General features: G+C 44.3%; 1 protein-coding gene across 7 annotated transcripts in view; it reads left to right on the plus strand.

Moving 5' to 3' along the window:
- SMARCA2 (SWI/SNF related BAF chromatin remodeling complex subunit ATPase 2) overlaps positions 1-21,530 on the plus strand; it is a 167,805-nt gene that overhangs the window by 135,049 nt on the left and 11,226 nt on the right. For 5 of the 7 annotated variants that reach the window (XM_079791124.1, XM_079791127.1, XM_079791126.1 and 2 more), the window contains exons 28-29: positions 4,425-4,642; positions 13,056-13,109. In XM_079791124.1, coding sequence (XP_079647250.1) covers positions 4,425-4,642; positions 13,056-13,109 — 272 coding nt within the window. Of the gene's footprint in view, positions 1-2,561; positions 2,658-4,424; positions 4,643-13,055; positions 13,110-21,530 lie in introns of those variants that run through there. The other 2 variants (XM_079791130.1, XM_079791129.1) reach the window with 2 other exon arrangements.

Raw genomic sequence — 21,530 nt, forward strand, 5'->3', positions numbered from 1 at the left:
GACGTGTGTGAGTGGTCCCCAGGAAGTGCTGGTACTGACATGACCCCATTCTTGAATGCTCAGCCCTCCACTCCAACCCCACCTCCACCCCCTGGAGCATCTAGCTCTTTGGAACCCTAGAGTTTGAGTGGAGAGGACCCCCCCCCCCCACCCTCGTAGAGCGAGAAAGAGAACGTGTCCGTGGGCAGAAACGTGATGGTAAAGATCAGAGTTGAGCATCACCGTGCTGCCGCCTTCCCCATTTCACAGCCCAGACGTCTCCCGGGCTTTGTCTCGCCGCCTGCCGAGCTGCCCCTGTCGGTTTTCCCCGAGATGGTCTGTTCCGCCGAGAGGGCCGTGCCACGCTGCGCGCGGGCTGGGGAGCCGCCGAGGGGGGCAAGGCAGCCGCAGGGAAACAATGCGCGGGGCCGGCTCCGGGCTTTTGTTGGCTCGTCCCCGGGCCCCTCCTCACGGTCCTGCGCCGGGCTGCTGCGGGGTTGTGCGCTGGGAAGTCGGGCATCACGGCGCCTCGGCGCCCCGCGGGCCGACAAGAACGGGGATCATGCCGGCTCTCCGGACCGTCCGCCTCTCCCTAACAGCCGTGGTGTGTGTCCGGTGACGGGGCCCGGCCGGACCCACGTGCGGCCGACCCCGGGTCTGCCATGTGCTCTCCGGCTGCAGAGCGGCTCCTGCACCGCAGCTGCTCCCGCACCTCCTCGCCTGCGTTTGATCAGAACCTGCACGCCGCTTCCTTACGAACTCCCTGAAGAAGGAGCCCGTCTGTATCTTGTTCTTGCCCGGCCTGTGTCAGGAAAATGTATTCTTAAAAAAAAAAAAAAGAAAAAAGAAAAAAAAAATTTTTTTTTTTGAAAGAAAGAGAAGGGAGGGAAAAGAGGTTGCCATCCAGTGGAGGAAAGAGTAATTCCCAGCCTCATTCAGGAAAAAACGCAGGCTGAAATATGCTTCACTGTTTTAACTTGGCTGGGGCTTTCTTTTTTTTTTTTTTTTTAAATCACCAGAAGGGTTTTTTTAGTGACATCCGGAGCCAGGAGGGTGCAGTGCGCCTTTAAGGAAAGAAGCGCCTCACCAAACTTCGCTGTAGTTGTAGCTCGCCGTTTGCGTAGGGCAGGAAAGTGTTAATTTCTTATTTGTACACTTTTTTTCCCCCCCGACTTCCTTCCTATTCACTTCATTAAATCTAGAGGCAGTTCGGCATGGGAGCCGTCTGTATGTTGAATTAGGGCTCGCACTCTTGCGCAACACGTCACCAGTCGGAAACTGGGGGTTTGCTTCTGTGATTTATTTCATTATTGTGCTGGTAAAAGGTTTGGAAGGGAAATCTTTTGGGGGTAGTACTTTAGCATTGTGTAGCAAGTTTTCTTTTTGTGGCCCCCCCCCCCTTCCCTTAGCACTGAGTTGAGTCAGTGGAGCCAGTTGAATAAGTGATTTTTTTTTTAAATTAAAGAACAGTTTTAAATGTCCAAGAATTATTTGACTTACATGCAGGAGTAATCTTATTCCACTCCTTTAAGTGCTAAAAGCACCGGGAAATATTTAGAGAATTGATTTCCATTAGAACAAGACCCTTAGAAATCCCTCTACAACAAGCACTGCATATGGATGTGTTTGGGGTCTTGGGGGAGGAGGGAAGGATGTTTGTAGCTGTCTGCATTCCTGCATAAAAGCCTTACTTTAAGGGGAATAATGGTCAGTACTTTGTGTGTTTCCATGTGAATCCAAAACCTAAATTTAATAAGAATCTGCATGTATTAGCAATTGTAATAAAAATTATTTTACTAGTTCTTTTTGTAGTTTAATTTGTTTTTTGCTTTTTAGCTACTTAGATTTAGAGATTTAACAGTCCAGCTATCACTAGCTTATGCTTTGTTCCCCCCCCTTTTTTTTTTTGCAAAGTTAAGGGGGGGTGAGAGTAGAAATATTCTTTCACAACTTCCCCCTCTTCATTTATCCCACTGAAAAGAAAAACAATGAAAAATTTTACAGCAGGAAACTGAAAGTGAAGTGTCACAGTTGTCCAGGGTTTTCTTTAAAGAACAGAATAACATATTTTATTAAAATATTTATACTTGAGAACATGCACATTGCTTTTACTGACATGCATTTAATGAAAAAGAAATTCCTTTATTAAAAAAAAAATCATCTTAGACTACTCTAAAACCATGCAGCTTGTTTTATGAAAAACACTAAAATGAGGTTTCAAATACCAAAAAGAAGCATACCTTGTTTTAATTTTTGAAAGTAAATTTGAATATTAACTTGTTTCCTTATCAGCTTAATTGTTAAAATGCAAGTAAGAATCAGGAACCGCCTGAGCTAAAAAAAAAAAAAAAAAAATCTCTAATTCTGCTGCCTGAAATAATAAGAGGAGGAAAAAAAATATGATAAGTAGTTGTCAATATTAAAACAGGCTGAAGGAGGAAGGCTTTGGGCCTTGTAGTAGGGAGAATGAAACAGCAGATTTGAGTATCCACAATCCTTTCAGTATTAAATTTTCAGTAAAATAAAATTACTTGTATATGAAAACATAGCCTTTCCCCAGCTCTCTTTTTTTTCCTGATCAGCTGATGAAGAGACTAGCAGCTCGCTGCTTTGCTGGCTTGTTAATTTTATCCCCACTAACTGTGATTTCCGATAGCCGGCCTGCTGATAGTGGTAAGGTAAATATCCTTTTTCGTTGCCGTCTTGAAGATTCAGTAGAACTACATCCCAGGCATGTGTAGGTGTGTAACACAGCCAAAGCCGGTGTTCTCCGTATTTCTGTGTGCAACGGGGTGCTTGAGAGCAGTACCATTAACTGTTGACAGCCTTGCATGCTGTATTTATTATTAGCATGTTCAGCCTCCAAGATGTGCGGGGCAATTTCCTTTTCTTAATCTTCGCTTAGCTGCAGTGTGTTTAGCTGTATAGTGGGTGTCCTGCTTTTAGGCAAATGAATATTAATGAAATGATGTGGAGCTTTTTTTCTTTTTTTTCCTCATAATTCATCAGATCTCGCCTTCTTCATAGTGGTTATCTGAACATTGTAGGATCGTGATAGAAATTGTCTTTTGATTATTAAGGCCTAGGCTCGGACTGTCCCTTAGGACTCTGTCTGTGTGCATGTTGCTTCTATGGGTTTGCACATGGGAAGATGCATAGAAAACATATTTTAAATGCCACAGGCATTTTTTAACATGCCAGGTTGTTGTGTGTTCTGCACCAGGTTTTCGTCACAAAACCTTTCTTTTTCAGGAGGCATTGTACACAAGTGAAAGAAATTATGTCTGAGCTGTAATCACTCTTTATATTGATTGTTATACTCACATGATCATAAATATTAGCCATGTTTGGTGCTGTGGAGAAATGAAGGTAATTGCCTTATGATTAGAGCTCTTTCAGCTACGAGAAAGGATTGATTAGCATTTGCATACTGGAGGCAATATTGAGAGGCAGGAGGAACAAATAACATCAGTTATTTTGTGTGAGAAGGCAATCTTGAAATATAATTTAAAGGTTTTAAAAAATATTTTTCTTTCTGTGGTTAAATACTCTTATCTGTTGTGGTTTGGGTTTTTGTTTTTTTTCTTTTGCGTTCCCCCCCCAACCCCCACCTCTGTTTTTTTCTTAAGTTTTGAGATTTACCAGGGAAAAAAAAAGTTTAAACTTCTGGGTCTGTCACATGGATCTTTTAGCCATTTATGAACAGGTTTCTTTTATGCCTGGTTGTTTTTATAGCTATTTTATTATCTCTCTGCATTAGTGCTGCTGGCTCTGGTTTAAAGCAAGCGTTGGCAGGTAATTGGAAAAAAAGTGTTTGTTGTTTGTGAGTGTGTGTGTTCTCCATCGGATGATTTAAGTGCGTTTACAAAGGAATGTGGCTTTGTACTTCTCCGTTTCCTTGTTTACGAATGGCTATGTTAGAACAAAAATCTGGATGCAATTTTGATTTATGTTGTGAATCATGCATAAATTGATGTAAAAATCTTAAAAAAGAAATGGTCAATGCTTATATGATTGCAGGGATGTATTCTTAAGGAATTTTTTTTCTTCACTCATCCCTTTTTTTTTTAAATTATATCTTTTCCTCCCTTACAGTAATGAGACAGTTTAAGGTCTTTTTCTTCTATTGAGCCAAAATTTCAATTGGATTCAGTTACCTTCAAACACCTAAATGTACAGATCTTCTCATTTGTCATAGCCTTCTTTACTATTAGTGTTTCAGGCCTTCAGCATGTTTTGCTCATGAAACAGACTTGGGTTAAAGATGTGTTTTATTCAATATGGTGGTCTTCCCTTTTTCTTCCTACTCCACTGATTGCTGTTAACTATTATTTTTTGGTTAGTTTGTTTCATTTTATCCTAATTAATTCAAATTCTGTTTGTGTGTATGTATATATTTGTTATCCTCTTGTCTTGAATTTTTCTCCTTCGTTCCCTTTTAACAGGCCATTGAAGACGGCAATTTGGAAGAAATGGAAGAGGAAGTACGGCTTAAGAAACGAAAAAGACGAAGAAATGTGGATAAAGATCCCGCAAAAGAAGATGTGGAAAAAGCTAAGAAGAGACGGGGTCGCCCTCCCGCAGAGAAGTTGTCACCAAACCCCCCCAAACTGACAAAGCAGATGAATGCTATCATCGATACTGTGATCAACTACAAAGACAGGTGAGTGTTTCTCCCCTTCCCCTCGGTCATCTTCACCGAGACCCTATGCGAGGCCACGTCAGAGCAGGCGTTAAGGTGTGCAGGGGGCTGGTGCATCCTTTCTACTTAGTGTTTTGTGGCTCTCACTCAAAGGTATGTTCAAAATGGCCATTACTGCTGTCTCGTATGATGTTTGATGGCTGTTTGGAAAAGGAGTTTAGATTACAAAACTAAGAAAACAATCTCAACTGGAGAAGGGTTCTTATTCTTATGGGTCTCTGAAATACCATCAGGGATGTGGAAGGATTGAAACCATAGAGTGAAATTATACTTCTGGGTTGAGTTGTTAGAGAAAGAACAGTCCTAGCATATTTAAGGTAAATATTTCATGTTAAGACTCTGTTTACAACCAAACAGGTGCTTCATGGAAGTTACCTCTCCTTCTTTCCTCCCAACGTTCTTGACTGTCTTGACTGTCTTGTCTGAGCACTTGCTTGAGCCATCTTCTTCTCCCCACTAATGCTATATAGACAGCATGGGAAAAAGTTTGCCTCTTTTTCATGGAACTTTTGAATGTGCATTTTGAGAAATCTGTCCTGGATACTATCCCCAGACCATTTTAAACCATGAACAATTATTTGAAAACCAAAGCAAAGGTGTTTGAGGGTGTCAGCCCGCTACAGTAGATAATCTAGTTAGGCTACATTCTGGTTAGTTGATTTGGTTTCCACTTGATAATCACGTGATGCAGTTTTAATGGGACGATCACATCTCATTCCGATGGAAAAAATTGATAGGAAACAAAACAAACATTTTATTTCTCTAAATTGCATATGGTATTAATCATTTTTAGTTAGCAATGTATATATCTTTACATTAACTAGTGTTGCTCTGTATTTCTGGAAGTGTTTAAAACGAATAACTAAGTTGTGATTTTAGTTTTTCATTGTGACTTTAGTGAATGTGTTATACCAGGGAGAGAATGTCATTATAAAGATTAAATAGTCTCAAAAGCAAGAAACTTTCAAACATGGGGTTTTATTAAGTTTTTATTATATTATTTATTGTATATTATTATTATTTTTCAGAAGTGGTGACAAGTGAGTGAGTGGGAGGAGGTGTGTGTGAAGGGTCAGAATAACTTGTCCCTCTTTACCGACCAGGTCTTGTTGGTCCCCTGCTTCCTATTTTTACTGTCTTCCCCCCTTTTTTTTTTTTTTTTTTGCAGAATTCTGAAGTAGCCACAGGGGGCAGCCGTTATATTGGGTCTGGGTGAGCTACTTATTGACACAGGGGAATGACAGCAATTCAGGGAGGAAAATTTGGCCAGACGTCCATTCTTTTAGTACAGTGAACAGCAAACTTCCTTATAAACCAGGAGTCAGTAACTCTGTCAGGTTTCTATTTACCCCCAGCCCTATGGGGAGGTTTGCAGAAGGCAGGAACAGTTTGCATCCAGGAAGCTGGCTTGGACTATGACGCCTTATTTTATCAGCCCCTGGGTTTAAAGAACAAAAACAGAGAGTATCACTTGCATATACTTCTAACTCTTCTTGCCCTTTGTCTGTGTCTCTGGCCAGGAGTGCCTGGGTCTTTGACAGGCATCTGGGTCATTACCTGCTGTGCGTGAGGGTAGGGTTGCTGTAGCGCTGAGAACAGCCAAGAAAGTCCTGGGAGGCCAGGCCTGATCCTCCAGGGGGATGGCTATCTCCTGCTTCATGGCATGAAAGAGGTCACCAGCCAGTGAACCACAGATGGTTTTATTTCATATTTCACATAGTTTTTTTGTTTTTGTTTTTTTAAATAAAACTTGAGAAGTGATGGTGGTTGTTCTACCCCCCTTTTTGAAAAACCTAAATACCTGGCAGCAATCTACCCAACTTTTCCTCCGGCAGCAGCTGCGCAGGGTGAAGGAAGTGGCTGCCGCCTCTGCCGGCTGTCATGCTCTGGTTTGTCACGTCCCCGTCACGTCACGCACTGTCACTCCTCCAGGAGGAGTGCCCGTTACCATGTAGCATCATGCTTTTCACACCTGGCCCCTCTGCTCCTTTATGTCACCTGCTGGCTCCATAGCCTTCGGAGTTTGTGATTTAGGGATGTCCATGGCTGTGGGCTGGCCACCTTCCTAGAAACCACCCAGAGAGGCATAAGGTCAGGTCACTTAAAAGTCAGCTAGGCATAGTGCAGCAGTTGAGAGCACCAGCTCCTGTCTTGTTGCATATCTAAACAGATAAAAGTGAGGGCCAGTTGCATTTAAGACCTAAATGTAAAAGGTAAGATAAATCAAGAAAATGATTTTCAAATTTGACTACATCAAAATTTAGAACTTACTAGAGATTTTTAAAAAAACAGTCTACAAGGTATGTTATATATTTTCACCACATACAAAAGGATAATATTTACAACAAATTAAGAATATTTTGTGGCTCAATAAGAAAGATAAAAGCATTCTGATTTAACTACGAGTGTTTGAATCCTAATGCTAGCATTTCCCGGGGGTTGGGGGCGGGGAGGTGGTGGTGAGCAATTTACTTAACCTTCCGGAGCCTCGCTTTTCTTATCCACAAAATGGAATAATTACTCACCTGTCTCTAGAGGTGTTAGAGGATTTGATGAGTGAATACAACCCAAGGTTTTTGGACAGTTTAATAAGTAATAATTAGCCTTTCAGACTATGTATAACGAACCACGGGGGTGAATGGGGCTCGGCGCACAATAAAGTCAGTGTCCTTGCTGACAGGCTTTCCATCTTTTTCTGTCCAGAAAACACACTTTCTGTGGGACTGACTATTGAGCAAGTCTTTAGATGTGTGGTAGTGGAAGGATAGTTAAATACTTCAGCATGCAGACATTGAGTAGTTTCCCCCCTACACACCCTCTGGCTTTATTTATTTTACCTTTCCTTTGAAAAGTACCCCTCTAAGGTCCATTCTGTTAGCTCCCACATTTTAGGTACATGCTGGGGAATATGCATGAAATTTCCCACCACTGCGTGTTTCATGTACATTTCATGTCAGCAACCCTCTAGAAAAAGCACTTATTCTATTTATACTTTTTTTTATTTCTCTTACCAAACTTGGTGCTCAAGTAGGAGGCACTCAAATTAGGAGGGCTGTAATTAGATATGTTGTCATATTTTTGGTTGGATTTAGAAAACGCTGCTGGGAAATGTACCTCTCCATGTGCTCAGATTTTTGCACCCTTAAAGTCAGTTACTAATATAGTAACTCAACCTGCCTGGGAAGGAAGTACCACCTGTGCTAACCTGCCTCCCATCACCCCCGTCCATGTGAGAGCTCTGTTAGGGGTGCAGAATAGCAGTGTAGTAGGTAAGACCTGCCATCTATATTTAATTGATATATAAGAACTAATTATCTCTCGTGAGACAGTTTCTCACCGCCCCCCTCCCCTCCACATTCTTCCATGATTCTGGGACAGATGTAACTTCTTTTAAAGAAAGGACTAGGATGATATACGCATCTGTTGATTGCCTTTGTTTTCAGCACCAGGTCGCATTTTAAAATGTCACCCCAAAGAGCCAATATTGTGTGGTTCGTCTTTGTAAAGGCTTTCTGCAGTGGTTGCTGTTAGAGGTAGCGCTGGTCTGCTGCTCCCCGTTCCCACCGCCCCACCGTTTATTTTCCCAAACAGAAAACTCTTTGTCAATTAGTATCAGAAGGCTTTGCTCTGACTTGTTAAGCATGCTTTGTTTTCTGTTTATATAGGAGACTTTTAAAACCATATTCTCAGTTTATGTGATATTTATACTAAGACTATTTCTTTCTTTTTTTATCGTTAAGATTATTTCTTTGAAAATGAATTCAACCTGATTTGCATCTGTACCCTATAAACCTTGTCCCCGGGATGAGATGTAGAATATGATGCTGAAGAGTAGCGTCGGATAGAACTATTCCAAGTCTAGAGACGTGGCTTATAGTGTTGACCTGAGAAAAGAAAGATTCCTAGAGCGATTCATAATGTTGGGAGGGGTTTGATCTCTACCTGGTCCAACTTCCCACAACCCATCTGTCGTCCAGCCTCAGTGTGGACATGCCAGCATTAGCTCCAGTGTTAGGAGACAGGCCACCTCTGAACACAACCGCCATTTCCAGTATTAAGATGGATTCAGTCCCCTTACTTGTGTTTGTTCTACTTAGACCTTCAGATAGTCTAAGAAATGTCCTTTAAAACATCTGTAAACACATTCACCCCAGGACATCCTTCTTCAGGCTGACACACCTCACCCCGCTATCCGGGGGTACCTACACTTGCACCACCCTGGTCCCCGCCTTCGGCACATTCCGCTTTCTTAGTGTCCCATTTAAAACGTGGCACCCGGAACTTCACATGTGTTCTGCGGGCTAATTGCAGGGTGGTTAGCTTTCTTATTCTGAACACCAGGATTCTGTTAACATAACTCAAGAGGGTGTTAACTTCTTCCCGCAACTTTGACACAGAGTTAACTCACGGTGAACATGTGACTTGTTGGAAAACTCCTCCTTACCCAAACACGCAGACAGCTCTTTTCTCACTGGAATGCTGTATTTCTTTTCTTTTCTTTCTTTCTTTTTTTTTTTTTAAACCTGCATCTACTGATATTCTTATCCCCATGCAGTTCCAATTAACTGACTTTTTTGTTTTCTCATTCTAGTCTACTGATAGAACTCTGAATTTTTGTGCCTTTAAAAAAAAAAATCAAGTTTGCTTCCTTGTCTTCCTAAGTTTCATTGGTCATCTGAAGATTTGCTGTAGACTATTGCTGAAAAATTGCTAAAAGGCAAAGGACAGGTCCCTATATCATGCCCCCGAAAATCACTTCAGGTTGACACGAATTTATTAACCAGCAATCCTTAAAGTTGATTAGCCACCTGTGAACCCACATGACCATGCTGTCACATCACCCACATTTATCTCCTTTCTCAAGGTTATCAAGAAGGGCTGAAACCAAGACATAGCACATGTATGGCCTCTCCAATCTATCCACTTAGAATCCCCGCTGAAAGAAGGAAATGAGGTTAGCTTGCCATCGCTTTTTCTCAGAGACCCCCTACTGGTCCTTAATGGTATTATTTATCTTCTCTAAATAGCCCGATGGCATCTTGAGTAATTTCTCCTCTTAAGTTTTTAGCAAGGGTACACTTCAAGCAGAGCAGTCTCCAGTTCCTTTTCTCCTTTTGAACTGGGGACATTGGCTTATCTCGATTCTTCTGATTCCATTTCTGCCCTCTGGTCTCTTAACCATTATTAGCAGGAGCAACCTACACACTGTCTCGGGATGTAATTAGTTTGCAACTGGACACTTGAACGCATTTGAAGGGTCTTGATAAGCTTCCTATCCACTCTCCTATCAGTAGCTTTTGTTCAACCTTTATTATGCCTTGCTTTTCAAATCCGAGCATTGTTCTCCTTCCCAAAGAATCTGGAATCGGCATATGAGGTCATCGTCACCTCCTCCCTCCATCAGTTGTTTGAAGACTTGTAGCAGGAGTGTTTCGTGAGGCCTGGGCCTGCGGTTGCGAAGGGTTTGGGCTTCAGGTCCACCAGCTTTGAGAAAGCACACAGGGAAGCGGTGGGAGAGGCGGGCACTATCTGCCTGGCCTAGCTGATTGGACACAGCCCTGGTACATAGTAGAGTGGCAGGGGTGACAACCACAGGGCTTTTCTCTCCCTAGGGCTCTTCAGGCTCGGCTCTGTTTCCTGCACATGGACTGTCTTCTTGCCCCTCGTTTTAGTAAGCCCAGATTCTATCTAAGAAGGTAGCAAGCCTTAGCTTGTTCTGAGTCCTACCTAGCTCTTTTCGTGTTGTAGAAAATCATTCATTTATTGCATTCTCCCTCCCCCCACCCCCCATTTCCAGCCCTGTACTGCTCAGTAGGGCCAGAGGTGCTTCCTTGCCTCCGTGGGCTCACCATGTGGTGGGATGGCCCTCCTAGCCCATGTCACTGAACAGGCAGTAGACTGGGGAATTCAGGGAAAGGGGGGTCATGTGAGTCCATTATATGAGGCTACAATGGCATCTCACGTTCATGGTCACTTTTAGGGGGAAAATGATGTATATGGACTCATTTAATTCCTATATATGCTGAAAAGGCATTGGTTAGCATTTCTCTCATTTTGAAGTAAAGCTTACTGCTACTTTGAAGGCTCACAGGTAGTCGGCTCATTCTTCAGAAGGGATGGACTCCTATTAAAAAGCATTGCATTGTTCCAAGATTTTTCTCCCAAGTGCTTTACCTGGAGTGCATTTAGGTGCTTGCTGTGTGAAAGGCTTTCCCACGTTGATCTTCATCCCGAGGCTTCATGAGATAGACTGTTCCTACCAGTTCCTGTTGTCTTTTTAAAATAGACTTGTAGTAAATACATTCTTGAAGCCACATCCATACCATTATGTAATATTCTTTTTTGTCGCGTTGGGGTTTTTGTTTGTACTTTTTTTTTTTTTTTTTGCTCCAAGCCAGTCAGATTGCTGACCTGGGTAGGTATGTCCCCAGGTACTCCTTACCAGCCCCACTGAACATTCTTCTGCGGGGATTTCCTTTGTTCAGAGCCTCACATACCCAGTGAGCTGTCACTTCTGTTACTCTCAAACCGCAGAACCATGCCCATCTCCCCTCAAACGATTTGCATTGTGGTCTGTAGGGTGTCTCAGAGGTCTGTCAGTCATTCGCAGGTTTCTCTTCCTTCACTCTTACACTTTCCGAGGCGGCACAGTCTGTTTTGGCTTCTGGATCCCCTTGGTTAACACCGTCATCCATTCAATATCCCCCAAGTGCAATGATAAAAGCGTTTCCCATTCCGTAACTTACTCCTAACATGCACTCAGGTACCAGGTTTCCTCCACACACACACACGCATCTCCCCAGTGCACCCCTCCTCTGCCTCCTGGCACACAGTCTCCCTCAGGCCCCTCCCTCCCATTGCTGGCCTGGCCCGGGACAGCATGTCCTGCCTGCGTCCCCCGTCTCCAGTCTGCCCGTCATGCTGCCTTTCTCCTGGATACTTATCTGAGCGTGTCACACTGTTACTCAGGAACTTCCAACAGCTTCCCATTGCACATTTCAGTAGCCTGCCTGATGATCCAACTTCTACCCTGGGAAAGACCCGTCTTCCACCATCTGGCCTGGCGACCTTTCCAACTTGGTTTTCCTACATGCCACCCCTTCTATTTCAGACATTCCAGCTACTTCTCCGTAGCCTGCACTGCCCCTGTGTTTCTCTGTCTGGGCTTCGCCCGCTCCGCAATGCCTCCGCTCCCCTAGGGCAGCGCTGGCCGCGGCTCTAAGGAGGGATCGCTAAGCCATGCCTGGGCCGAGTAAGCCAAAGGGCCCTAGGGTAAGATCTCGATGGGGCGGGGGGGCGGGGGGGGGTTCCTCAAGATTTGTCACACCTGCCCTAACCAGGTTGACTCAGTGGATAGAGCGTCGGCCTGCAGACTGAAAGGTCCCAGGTTCATTCCGGTCAAGGGCATGTACCTTGATTGTAGGCACATCCCCAGTTAGGAGGTGTGCAGGAGGCCGCTGATCCATGTTTCTCTCTCATCGATGTTTCTAACTGTCTATCCCTCTCCCTCCCTCTCTGTAAAAAATCAATAAAATATATGAAAAAAAAAAAACTTAAAAAAGATTTGTCACACCTGTCAGCCCCCACACAGGGACACCAGCACAGCCGTTTCCAAACCCTCAGCGGAAGAGGCTCCCTAGAACTCCCAGAAAAAGGACCCCAGATGCTGCTTTCTGGTGGTTTCCAGTTGAGGGTCATTGGCTCCGTGAGCTGTTGGGATGGAATAGAGTTCTGGGAAGTAGAACCCACTCCCTAGGTGAGGTTCAGAAACCGGGTTTGGCAGTTGTTTGGGGCTCCCACTACTAGTCTGTGCTGGTGCCGTAGCCAACTACGGCCTCTGTTCAGTGTTCAGGACAACGTTCTGAGGTAAGTATTATCCCCGTCTTGCCAATGAGGAGCTAGACTGGGATAAGCTAAAGCTGCTTTCCTATGGTCTTCCATCTCCCCCGCACCCCCCACCCCCACCCCTGCCCCCACCCCGTCTCCCACTGCTTCTGGAACAGTGGGTGGAGTGTGCGTCCTAAAGGCCACACAGAAGGTGTGGAGGGAAATGGGACCCGAGTAGTAGGCATTTCCGTGTTTGAGAGAAGCTGGAAAAGTCCCAAAGGAGGTAGAAAATCCCCCCTCCCCCCCCCCCCCCCCCCCCCCCAGTTTCTGGAGAAGTATATATTTTTCCAGAATGAGGTTCCAAACATAACCCCGTGTGATCTTCCCCACCTTCCTGTGAGGTGGGCAAGGCAGGTAGGTGAGGCGACTGAGGCTTGGAGAGCGAAATGAATGAATGACCCCAGGTCGCCCAACCTAGGAGGCAGGAGCCAGGCCGGGACGGGGACCCAGGTCTTCTGACGCCAGTGTTCTTTCTACTCTACCACAGGTGTAACGTGGAGAAGGTGCCCAGTAATTCTCAGTTGGAAATAGAAGGAAACAGGTCAGGATCTGTCTTGTATTCCCGTGTCTCTTAAATACAGGTATCCCTGCGCCAAACCGGCCTCTCCAGCCGCCTCCCGGGGGCCCCTCCTCGGAGCGCGGGGTGGAGGCGCAGATGTGCCGGCACACCCCACACCCGCTGTGGCTTCTGGGGTCGCGTGCAGCGTTCCCATGTGGGGTGTCCATTCTCTGAATGCACGTCTGGCCAAGGCGTCCCCAGCACCTCAGCCGTGGGTTTCTGCGGCCCCCCCCCCTCCCTCCGAGCGCAGCTTCTGCCTCTCAGCCTGCGGGCCTCTTCCCTCTGTGCTTTGGAAGCTCCGTGGAGAGCAGCGTGGTGCTTGGGGCTCCCGTGGTGGGTGCGCAGCGGCGGGCATTCTGCAGTGAAACCCTGGCGGGGTCGGGTTCAGGGTGTGACTTCTGACTCAACCTGCCGCCTGTGGTCCCGAGTGTCCTGAGCCAGGCTGTAACCTTTGTGTGCCTTTGCTTCTGTCGGGTGCAAAGTAGAAATGCTTTTCTCCTAGAGATCCTGTGAGAACGCGATGGTGTCGGCTGAGAGGGATTTGCATGATGTTACCAGGGTTGGGAGTTGTTACGAAGATGTTGAAAGTAACATTTCTTTTCCCCTTTCAGTCAGCCTGTACCTTTAAGAAAATACCAATATGATACTTAACGTCTCTATTCCACTTTTGTCTAATTAATGTCTTTTATGGCATCCCCCTCCCCACTAGGTTAGGGTCCCATTTAGGGGCAGGAGGAAAAAGAACGGAAACATCCTGTGTTTCAGGATGGAGACCGATCAGCAGCTGTGGCACTGTCCTGTGCAGAAGGAGGTTAAACGTGGGGGTGACTTGTACCTACCCACAATCTGCGTGGAGGTGAAACTATTGGGCAAGATTGTCCCCTCCCCCTTTCCCCCCTGTTTGTGTTCAGTAAATATTGGCCAGTCCCGGAAGCCAGACACACCATAGTGTGTACTGAGAGACGTCAGTTGTGCTCTGTTTTTGCCACTAGAACAGAGAACTCGGTTTGGGTTTGAATTTTGGGATTGAAACAATAAATACTTGACTTTATTATGTGGGCAGTTTAAATAATGAACCAACATGGGTAAACACCTCTACCCCACAATGTAGAAAGGAGGCTTTCAGGTCTAAATGGTACTAAACACCCAGCCCAGGGAACAAGGACAGATAGCTCTCTTTCCCTTCTTCCATCAGCATGGCCATGTGACCATGGCAAGTGGATTAATAACCACTTTAAAGGGTATTGCAAGCCTCCAGTGTCATGCCTGGGCTTTCTGAGGAGACGCCGTGACTGCAGGTAGTTGGGACCTAGATAAATAAATGCGTCTTTACGGGAGACGTGTGTGAGCTGTGCGTTCCAGAGCCATAGCAAGGGGCTGGGGTTTGCTTCCTCGGGCTCTGGGTCTCTTTCGTCCTTGACTCTCGCATATGCTGCCTTTCCCCATTAGCCTGAGTTTGCACGTCGGGAGGTTGTATTCTGATGAACACGTTTTTAAAATTATTTTTTAATGCCTTTCTTCGTGTGTTCAAAGGTACTGAGCATTTTCTGTTCAATCCCTGTGCAAGTGTTGAGGATGGGAGAGAAATGAAAAGAGCTCTATAAAGTAATAATGGATACAGAGTATGAGATATGTATATGTATATGTATATGTATATGTATATGTATATGTATATGTATATGTATATGTATGGGGTGGGAGGGGAGGAATGGGGCAGGGATAGGGAAAGCTTCGAAGGGGAATTCCCCCAGGAGACAGTGGCAGGGAGGAGGAGGCAAAGGTACTCAGGCCCATGTGTGCAGGCAGCTGTGGAAGATGGGAAAGCAGGACCCTTTTAGGGCCACACAGACCTGGGCCATCGGGCACATGGGAAGAGGGACATAGCATGGGACGTGGTAGTAGGTAAGATGACGAGAATAAATCCTTAGAGGTGTGATTGACAGGACTTAGGGGCAGACTAGATGTGAGAGGAGGAAGATAACTTGGATAAGTGGTAAGTGAATGTGGTGTCATTTACAGAAATGCAGGTGAAATGAAAATGTGGCATATGCATGCCTGTGTGTGTGTGTGTGTGTGTGTGTGTGTGTGTGTGTGTGTGGCTACCCAGCCCCACATACTCCATCCCAGGAAATCTAAATTCTCTCCATAGCTATTAACAGCCCTTGACGTTGTGATTATGTTGTTAGTATTGACTGTCCCTTCAGGACCAGCCAAGAAACTCTTTTAGACAAAATTTATTTTTAGCAGTGCTGGCACCAGACAGTCCGTATTTCTTTAAATGCGGGAGAGGGGCTGTGACTTTGGAGCTCAGGCCCAGGCACTTTGCACTTAACACCCCAATTAGATTATAGAGAAATGGCCATGAAACAGCAACGTGACCAAGTGGGTACACCTTTCCTGTAGCTTCTTGGGAAATTCCCAGTGCAGTTAGAGGCTCTGAATGTAAAGTAACCTGGTGAACTTTGTTCAATCCAGTGTTTCCCAAACTCATTTGACCAATGAAACCCCCCTCCCCCCCCCCCCCCCCCGCAAACACACACCCTTTCAAGGAACACTGTTAGCAGTCCATTAAGCTTACTGTGTTCCACGGATGACACTTTGGGAAGTGTTGACTGTATGCTCAGTAGCTGCATTTAGTCCAGAGAGAATCTGCTCAGGGAGACCTGGATTCTAGCACTTTGTTTTGCCCTCATTACAAATAATGACACTTTTCAGGTATTTGCCTGGAATAGACTTCTTCGACCCCTGGTGACTTGACACTTAACTTATGTTGCTCAGCCAATTATACCCGCATCCAGCAGGTGGGCAGGCCACAAGTCAACTTGGTTTGTTTGCTTTCCGTGGGGCCAGAGGCCTCCCCCAGGCTTCCGGCATGAGCCTGGCCCAGAAGCGCAGGGTCCCAGTAACTGTGGTGTCATTTACATGAATGGCCTCTCCCGGAGGGAGGGGAAGGAGTCCCAGCTGGAAATGACAACTCATTTTCTTACTGTCGTATAAACTGTCTTCACCACAACTCTGTGTTTCCTCAAAAATGGATTGCACTGAAAGATGACAGTTATTGGGGCATCTACGGGAGTGGGCAAAAGTAGGTCTACAGCTGTTTGTACGGAAAACAATACAATAAATAGTAATATGAGAATAAATAGTTTTGTGTGCTCACAACTGTAAACCTACTTTTGCCCGCCCCATGTGTTCTTGTATATTCATGGGGCGAGGGGGATTCATTCCTTTAGAATCACACCTCATAGGTCTTCCTGAAGAACTTACTCAAAGGGCCATTACAGGAAAAAGCAATGCTCCACAGCCTGCTGTGACCCACCCCTTCAACAAAGTGACGCCTTGGGGTTTACGGCTCAGGTGTACTAGTAGAAGCATTTGATTTTGTTTGCCTGCAAAAGCTTTATGCTTTCGGGTTGGGTCACAATTCAGCCCAAATCTTGGAAGAATCTTTTTACCTTGATGAAGGAGAGGCCCAGGGTAAGATCAGAGGACCGAACAGACCGTGGAAGGGAAGGTGGGTCCTCACCTTTTGGAAGGAGGGCGTCCTCTGAGTGACGCCCAGATCTACAAGTTGAGGTGACGGAAGTTGGCCGAGTAGCTGACCAAGGACGCAGCAGGCCTTCAGCTGTCACTTTAGACAGGTGGACAGTGAGAATGCTATACCGGTACCTGCTGTTAGGAAATGTTAAGTGAGAAAAAGAGAAGCATCTAGATGTCCTGAGTCACTATTTCTGAAAAGTCAAGTGATAGATGATCTAACTTCTCAAATGTCTCCTCAAAATGCTTAACTAGACAAGCAAACAGGTGATACTCTATGAACCCAATGTCCTGCTGAGCACCTCTGATTTGCAGTAATAAGTTCAATGATAGGATTCTGAATAGAAACTATATAGTAGATTCTGGCCGTTGCAATATATTAAAAATTTCATAGAATTATTCTGTTCTATTTTTTTTTTTTTTGGCTTTGTATGGTAGAGTGAAAAGGTGCTAATTGGTGAAATGGGATGTTCATGCTGATATAAATAAGGGTGGGGCACATGCCCCTTAGCATTTCTCTGGGAAAAATCAGATTAGACTTTTGACTTATAGCATGTTTTCAAAGAAGGTAACTCAATAAAAAGTGTTTGAGACCTACTTTATTTATGGATGATAATATGGTTCCAAATTACAATAGGTTGTAAGTCTTTATTTTTTTTTAAATAAGACTACATTATTTATGTTTATTTATGCTCTGGCATATAGTTAATGCCTTTTTAAAAACCTCGTTGAAGTTGTTCTGCATTTAAAATGTGATATCCTATGTGGGTGTTTTTTTTCCAGTGAACGTTGTCATAACAAGTATTCTTTAAGGCACATAATTTTAAAATACATAATTATGGACTCTATACATATAAAATTATATATACACATACATGTATATAATTATGTGTGTGCATAGACACATGTAAAATATCTATCCATAAGATATATATGCATCTACATTTGTAGCTGAGAGTGGATTACCAAAAGCAAAACCATGCTTCCCAGTGTGATTGTATTGAAGGCTCTAAGTCTGCCCCCTCCATTCTGTTTGCTGTTTATCTCATATATGTTTCAAGGGTCTTGGAGGTCAGATTTCCAAGCTTGTCAGGAATTGCCATCCGTCAGCACCCAGTAAGATTCAGAGGAGAGAGAGCAGCAGTGAATACAGCGTGCAGGTGCAGGTGATACCTAATTTGGGGCTGGCTAGGATGTCGGGGGTCTTTCTGGTTAAGTGGGGTGCTGCTCTGATCTGAGTGCATGTGTAAGTGACATGTATTAAAGAAATCTCCCAGGAATCTGACCCCGAAAAGCGGCAGCTTGCTTTCACCTACTAGCCTCCAATGTTGACCCAGTTTTATAGTTGTTCCCTCATGATTTCCTGGGTTGGATTCCTTTAGGACTATAATAACTTTTCTGTAAAATTCTTCCAACTCCAAGTGGTCTTCTAAACCATGACATCATCTTCTTAGGCAAGGTAGCCACGTTTTTACATTCATTAAATAAAACCTATCTCAACTTTAGTTAAAATCTCTTTTTCACAAGTAGCTATTGGAAATGCTTGTCAATAGATTAGCTTGGGCAGATAAAAAGAAAAACCATAAAGCAGCAAAAAAAAAAAAAAAAAAAAAAAGACAGAAAAACTCACCCAATATTATATTTTCTTGGTTTGGGCTTGTTGGAAAGCCATAATATTTTAAAAGAGTCGGTTTCCCAGGTAGCATTTTGGTCTTCTGCTCTCTTCCAACTACACCTAAACTATAATCAGAAGTAAAGTTGATGCAGATGTAATGTTTGTAAGGTGTGCAGTCATTTTAGAATCACAGTAATATAGACATGAAACTATTGCCATTGGGTTTGTGGAGGTAATGGGAGAAATATTGGTGCCCAGATGAGGCATAGCAGAGTAAATCGAGAGAGACAGAGAGAAGAGAGAGAAAGCGAGAAAGCTTTACATGCAGAGAGAGAGAGAGGGGGAGAGAGAGAGAGAGAGAGAGAGAGTAAGCTATACAGGCAGAGTTTCAAACCAACATGAGATAGCGGCATGCCGGGCTTTAGCATCTCACAGCATGACACCGTGGCCCTGTGGCCCTGTGGCCCTGGCCTCTGTGGGGAGAAGCAGTGCTTGCCCACCAGCACCAGGAAATTCTGTTAAGTGCAGTGGGTTCCTTTAAATTTTTATTTCAGGTTACGCTTTGCCCCCTCCCCCCCACCTTATGTCTTATCAGGGTCACGTTTCTTATTTTGTGATAGATCACTGTGTAAAGTAGATCTGAAATTACAGGCCATCAGTGGAATCCTTTTTTGGAGGAGGGGAGGGGGCATCACTTTTGTGATGGGAAGCAATTTATACTTAGGCCTCAAATTGTGTAAAATGACATAATGGAAAATACCTTGAGGGTAGGGTAAGCGTTTCAACTGAAAAGGAGCACCTTCTGCAAACCACTATACAATTAGTCCATTGTTCTGTACTTTAAAAAAAATACATAGCTTTCCAGCACTGGGGGGTGGAAAAAAGCACTTGAAAAGGTATATTGAAAAAGCCTTTGCTCAGTTTAAGTTGATAAAGAAATGCCAAGAATTCAAAACTATCAGGCAGCTGCATTTCCACTTCTTTCTTATTTTTTTCCCCCTTTACTTGAGGGAAAAATACGTTAACTGCAGCGATTCCTTAACGAGTGGTCACAGCGACTCGGTGCGTCCTGTAGGTTATGTGCTCCGGGACCGCCTGGCATTTCCTCCTGCGCTGCCCGTCAGACCCACGGCCTCGGATAGGGCAGGGCAGGGTCTGACTGCAAGGAAAACGCTCCCACCCAGTGTGGAGGAGGCGGAGGAACACACGTGGAGGAATTAAGTTCTGAGCCGTGAGGCACCGAGAGTTAGTTAATACTGGGGAGAATTTCTTTCATTTTTATAGGGAAGGGCTTCTCGATCCTGGATGGATAATGAGGTATTTGAAGAGGGGGAAATGATAGAGATCCTTCCAGCCACGGAGTGAGAGATGGGTCAGTTCTGGAGACTTGGAATTAGTCATAAAGTAGGGTGTGTGTGTGTGTGGCCATGGTACTTGGGGGTACACAGGGGAGAGGCTATATCCTGACCAGGAGAGTCAGGTTAACAGTGCAAGCCGGGTTCACAGAGGAAGAGCCGAGAAAGCCAGACAGCCACAGGAAGACTTCCTTCGACAGCCTGGGTCCTCCTCTGGCCTGTGTCCTCGTTCTCAGGAAGGGGGAAAAGGAAGTGGGCTAGGAATGTTGTGAAACAGAATAAATTTGTCTCATTTTACACTGTTGGCCCCAAGTCTCAGAACATTCAGTTCCCTCTCAGGAGCACATGTAACTCTGGACTTGTCTCCTCATAGGGTCCAGAATTTCTGTGACCTGACTGAGGACCGAGACATCAGACCAAGACCACTGAGCCATTTTGGCCCTGTTAGAGCTTTCTCGCACCCGTGGTGCCACTCGGTGGCACAGCTGAAGTGAAGAGGGTGGCCATCACAGGTGGACAAAGCCAAGATGTGCTCCTAGTGTGTCAACAGAAAAATGACACCATCTGTTGGCAATGTAGGAAATGACACTGAAGATGTCATGGGGGGTCAGGTGTTCAATCCAAGATTGCCAAGAGGTCTGACTTTTGTATTGTTGCTAGGTGACAGAGAATGCTAATAATAAAGAAGTCGCTGATAGAAATAGAAAAATTCTATAGCATCTATAAATCGCCTTTCAAATATTCCTTTTCAAATAGGTAAAATGTTTCTGTATATAAAATCTCAGAATGGTAGAAAAAGAACAGACCAGAAATTGTGGCTGTATGTTGACGGCGATAGTAAATAAAATGGGTATTGTCTCATACTGTGCGGTGTAACTGGTGGAGGTACAAATGCATTTCTCAGCCCAGGAAGGTGGGGAGGGGGTGCGTAGGAGTGGCTGTGAGTCTGTGTGTGAGAGAATACCTTGATATTCTTACCACAAGAATCTAAAAATCCAATTCCCTATTCCACTATAGTCTTCTTCAACCTCTTTGTTTGCTCCTGATTTTAGTATTCATGAAGCCCATATATGCATTAAAAAATAAAACAGTGACCTAGTAAAACAAAAACTCGCCCATCCCTTTGACAGAAGATTTTCGGTTAATTTATGCAGGCCCCTTTGCACTTCAGCATTTTCCCCCACTGGTTGCTAGGCAACCGTTTGAGTTACTGCGCATGCCTTTTTTATGATAACTGTCATTATGATTATTTTTTAATTATACAACTGGGACTATGGATTAAAACAGCACATTGTCACTCATTCTTTACTGCTGCTTTTAGCATTCTGGCACATTGCTAAAATCGCCTCTGAAATTGACATGGCATTGATTTTCGGTTATTTTTTGATATTTCTGGCTTCACAAAGGAAAGAGAGATGGCATTGCAAGAAAAGCGAGGCTATTGTGAAAAATGGCTATACCATATCCCACCAGCTGTTACTGATCTAGATAAGCCACGTCAGATATTAGGCTTGTGAATCTAAATTACGTATATTTTGTTTTCTTAATCATGTCTGTGTCTAATATTAAATGACCTAAAAAGCTTATATATCACTTTATAGCCTTTTTCTCAAAATTACAAAATGCTAAGCATTTGTTGCTAACCTGCTTTCAAATAAAGCTACCGTGCATTTGGGGGAGGGCACAGCACTCATTCCAGCAGCATTGGCATCCACACTTGCTAATAGGGTTGTCCTTTTCTGCCCAAATTGCTCCATACACACAAAAGTGCAGTTAGGCGAGATGAAGGGGTTCCTCTGGCAAATAACAATCAAGTGTGTAAAGTACTCTAAAAGGAACAGGACCAAGAAGGTAGACGTCCCTAGATACACATACAGAAAAGCATTTCATTTGCCA

The sequence above is a fragment of the Cnephaeus nilssonii genome (assembly GCF_951640355.1).
Source record: "Cnephaeus nilssonii genome assembly, chromosome: 14".
Lineage (NCBI taxonomy): Eukaryota > Metazoa > Chordata > Mammalia > Chiroptera > Vespertilionidae > Cnephaeus > Cnephaeus nilssonii.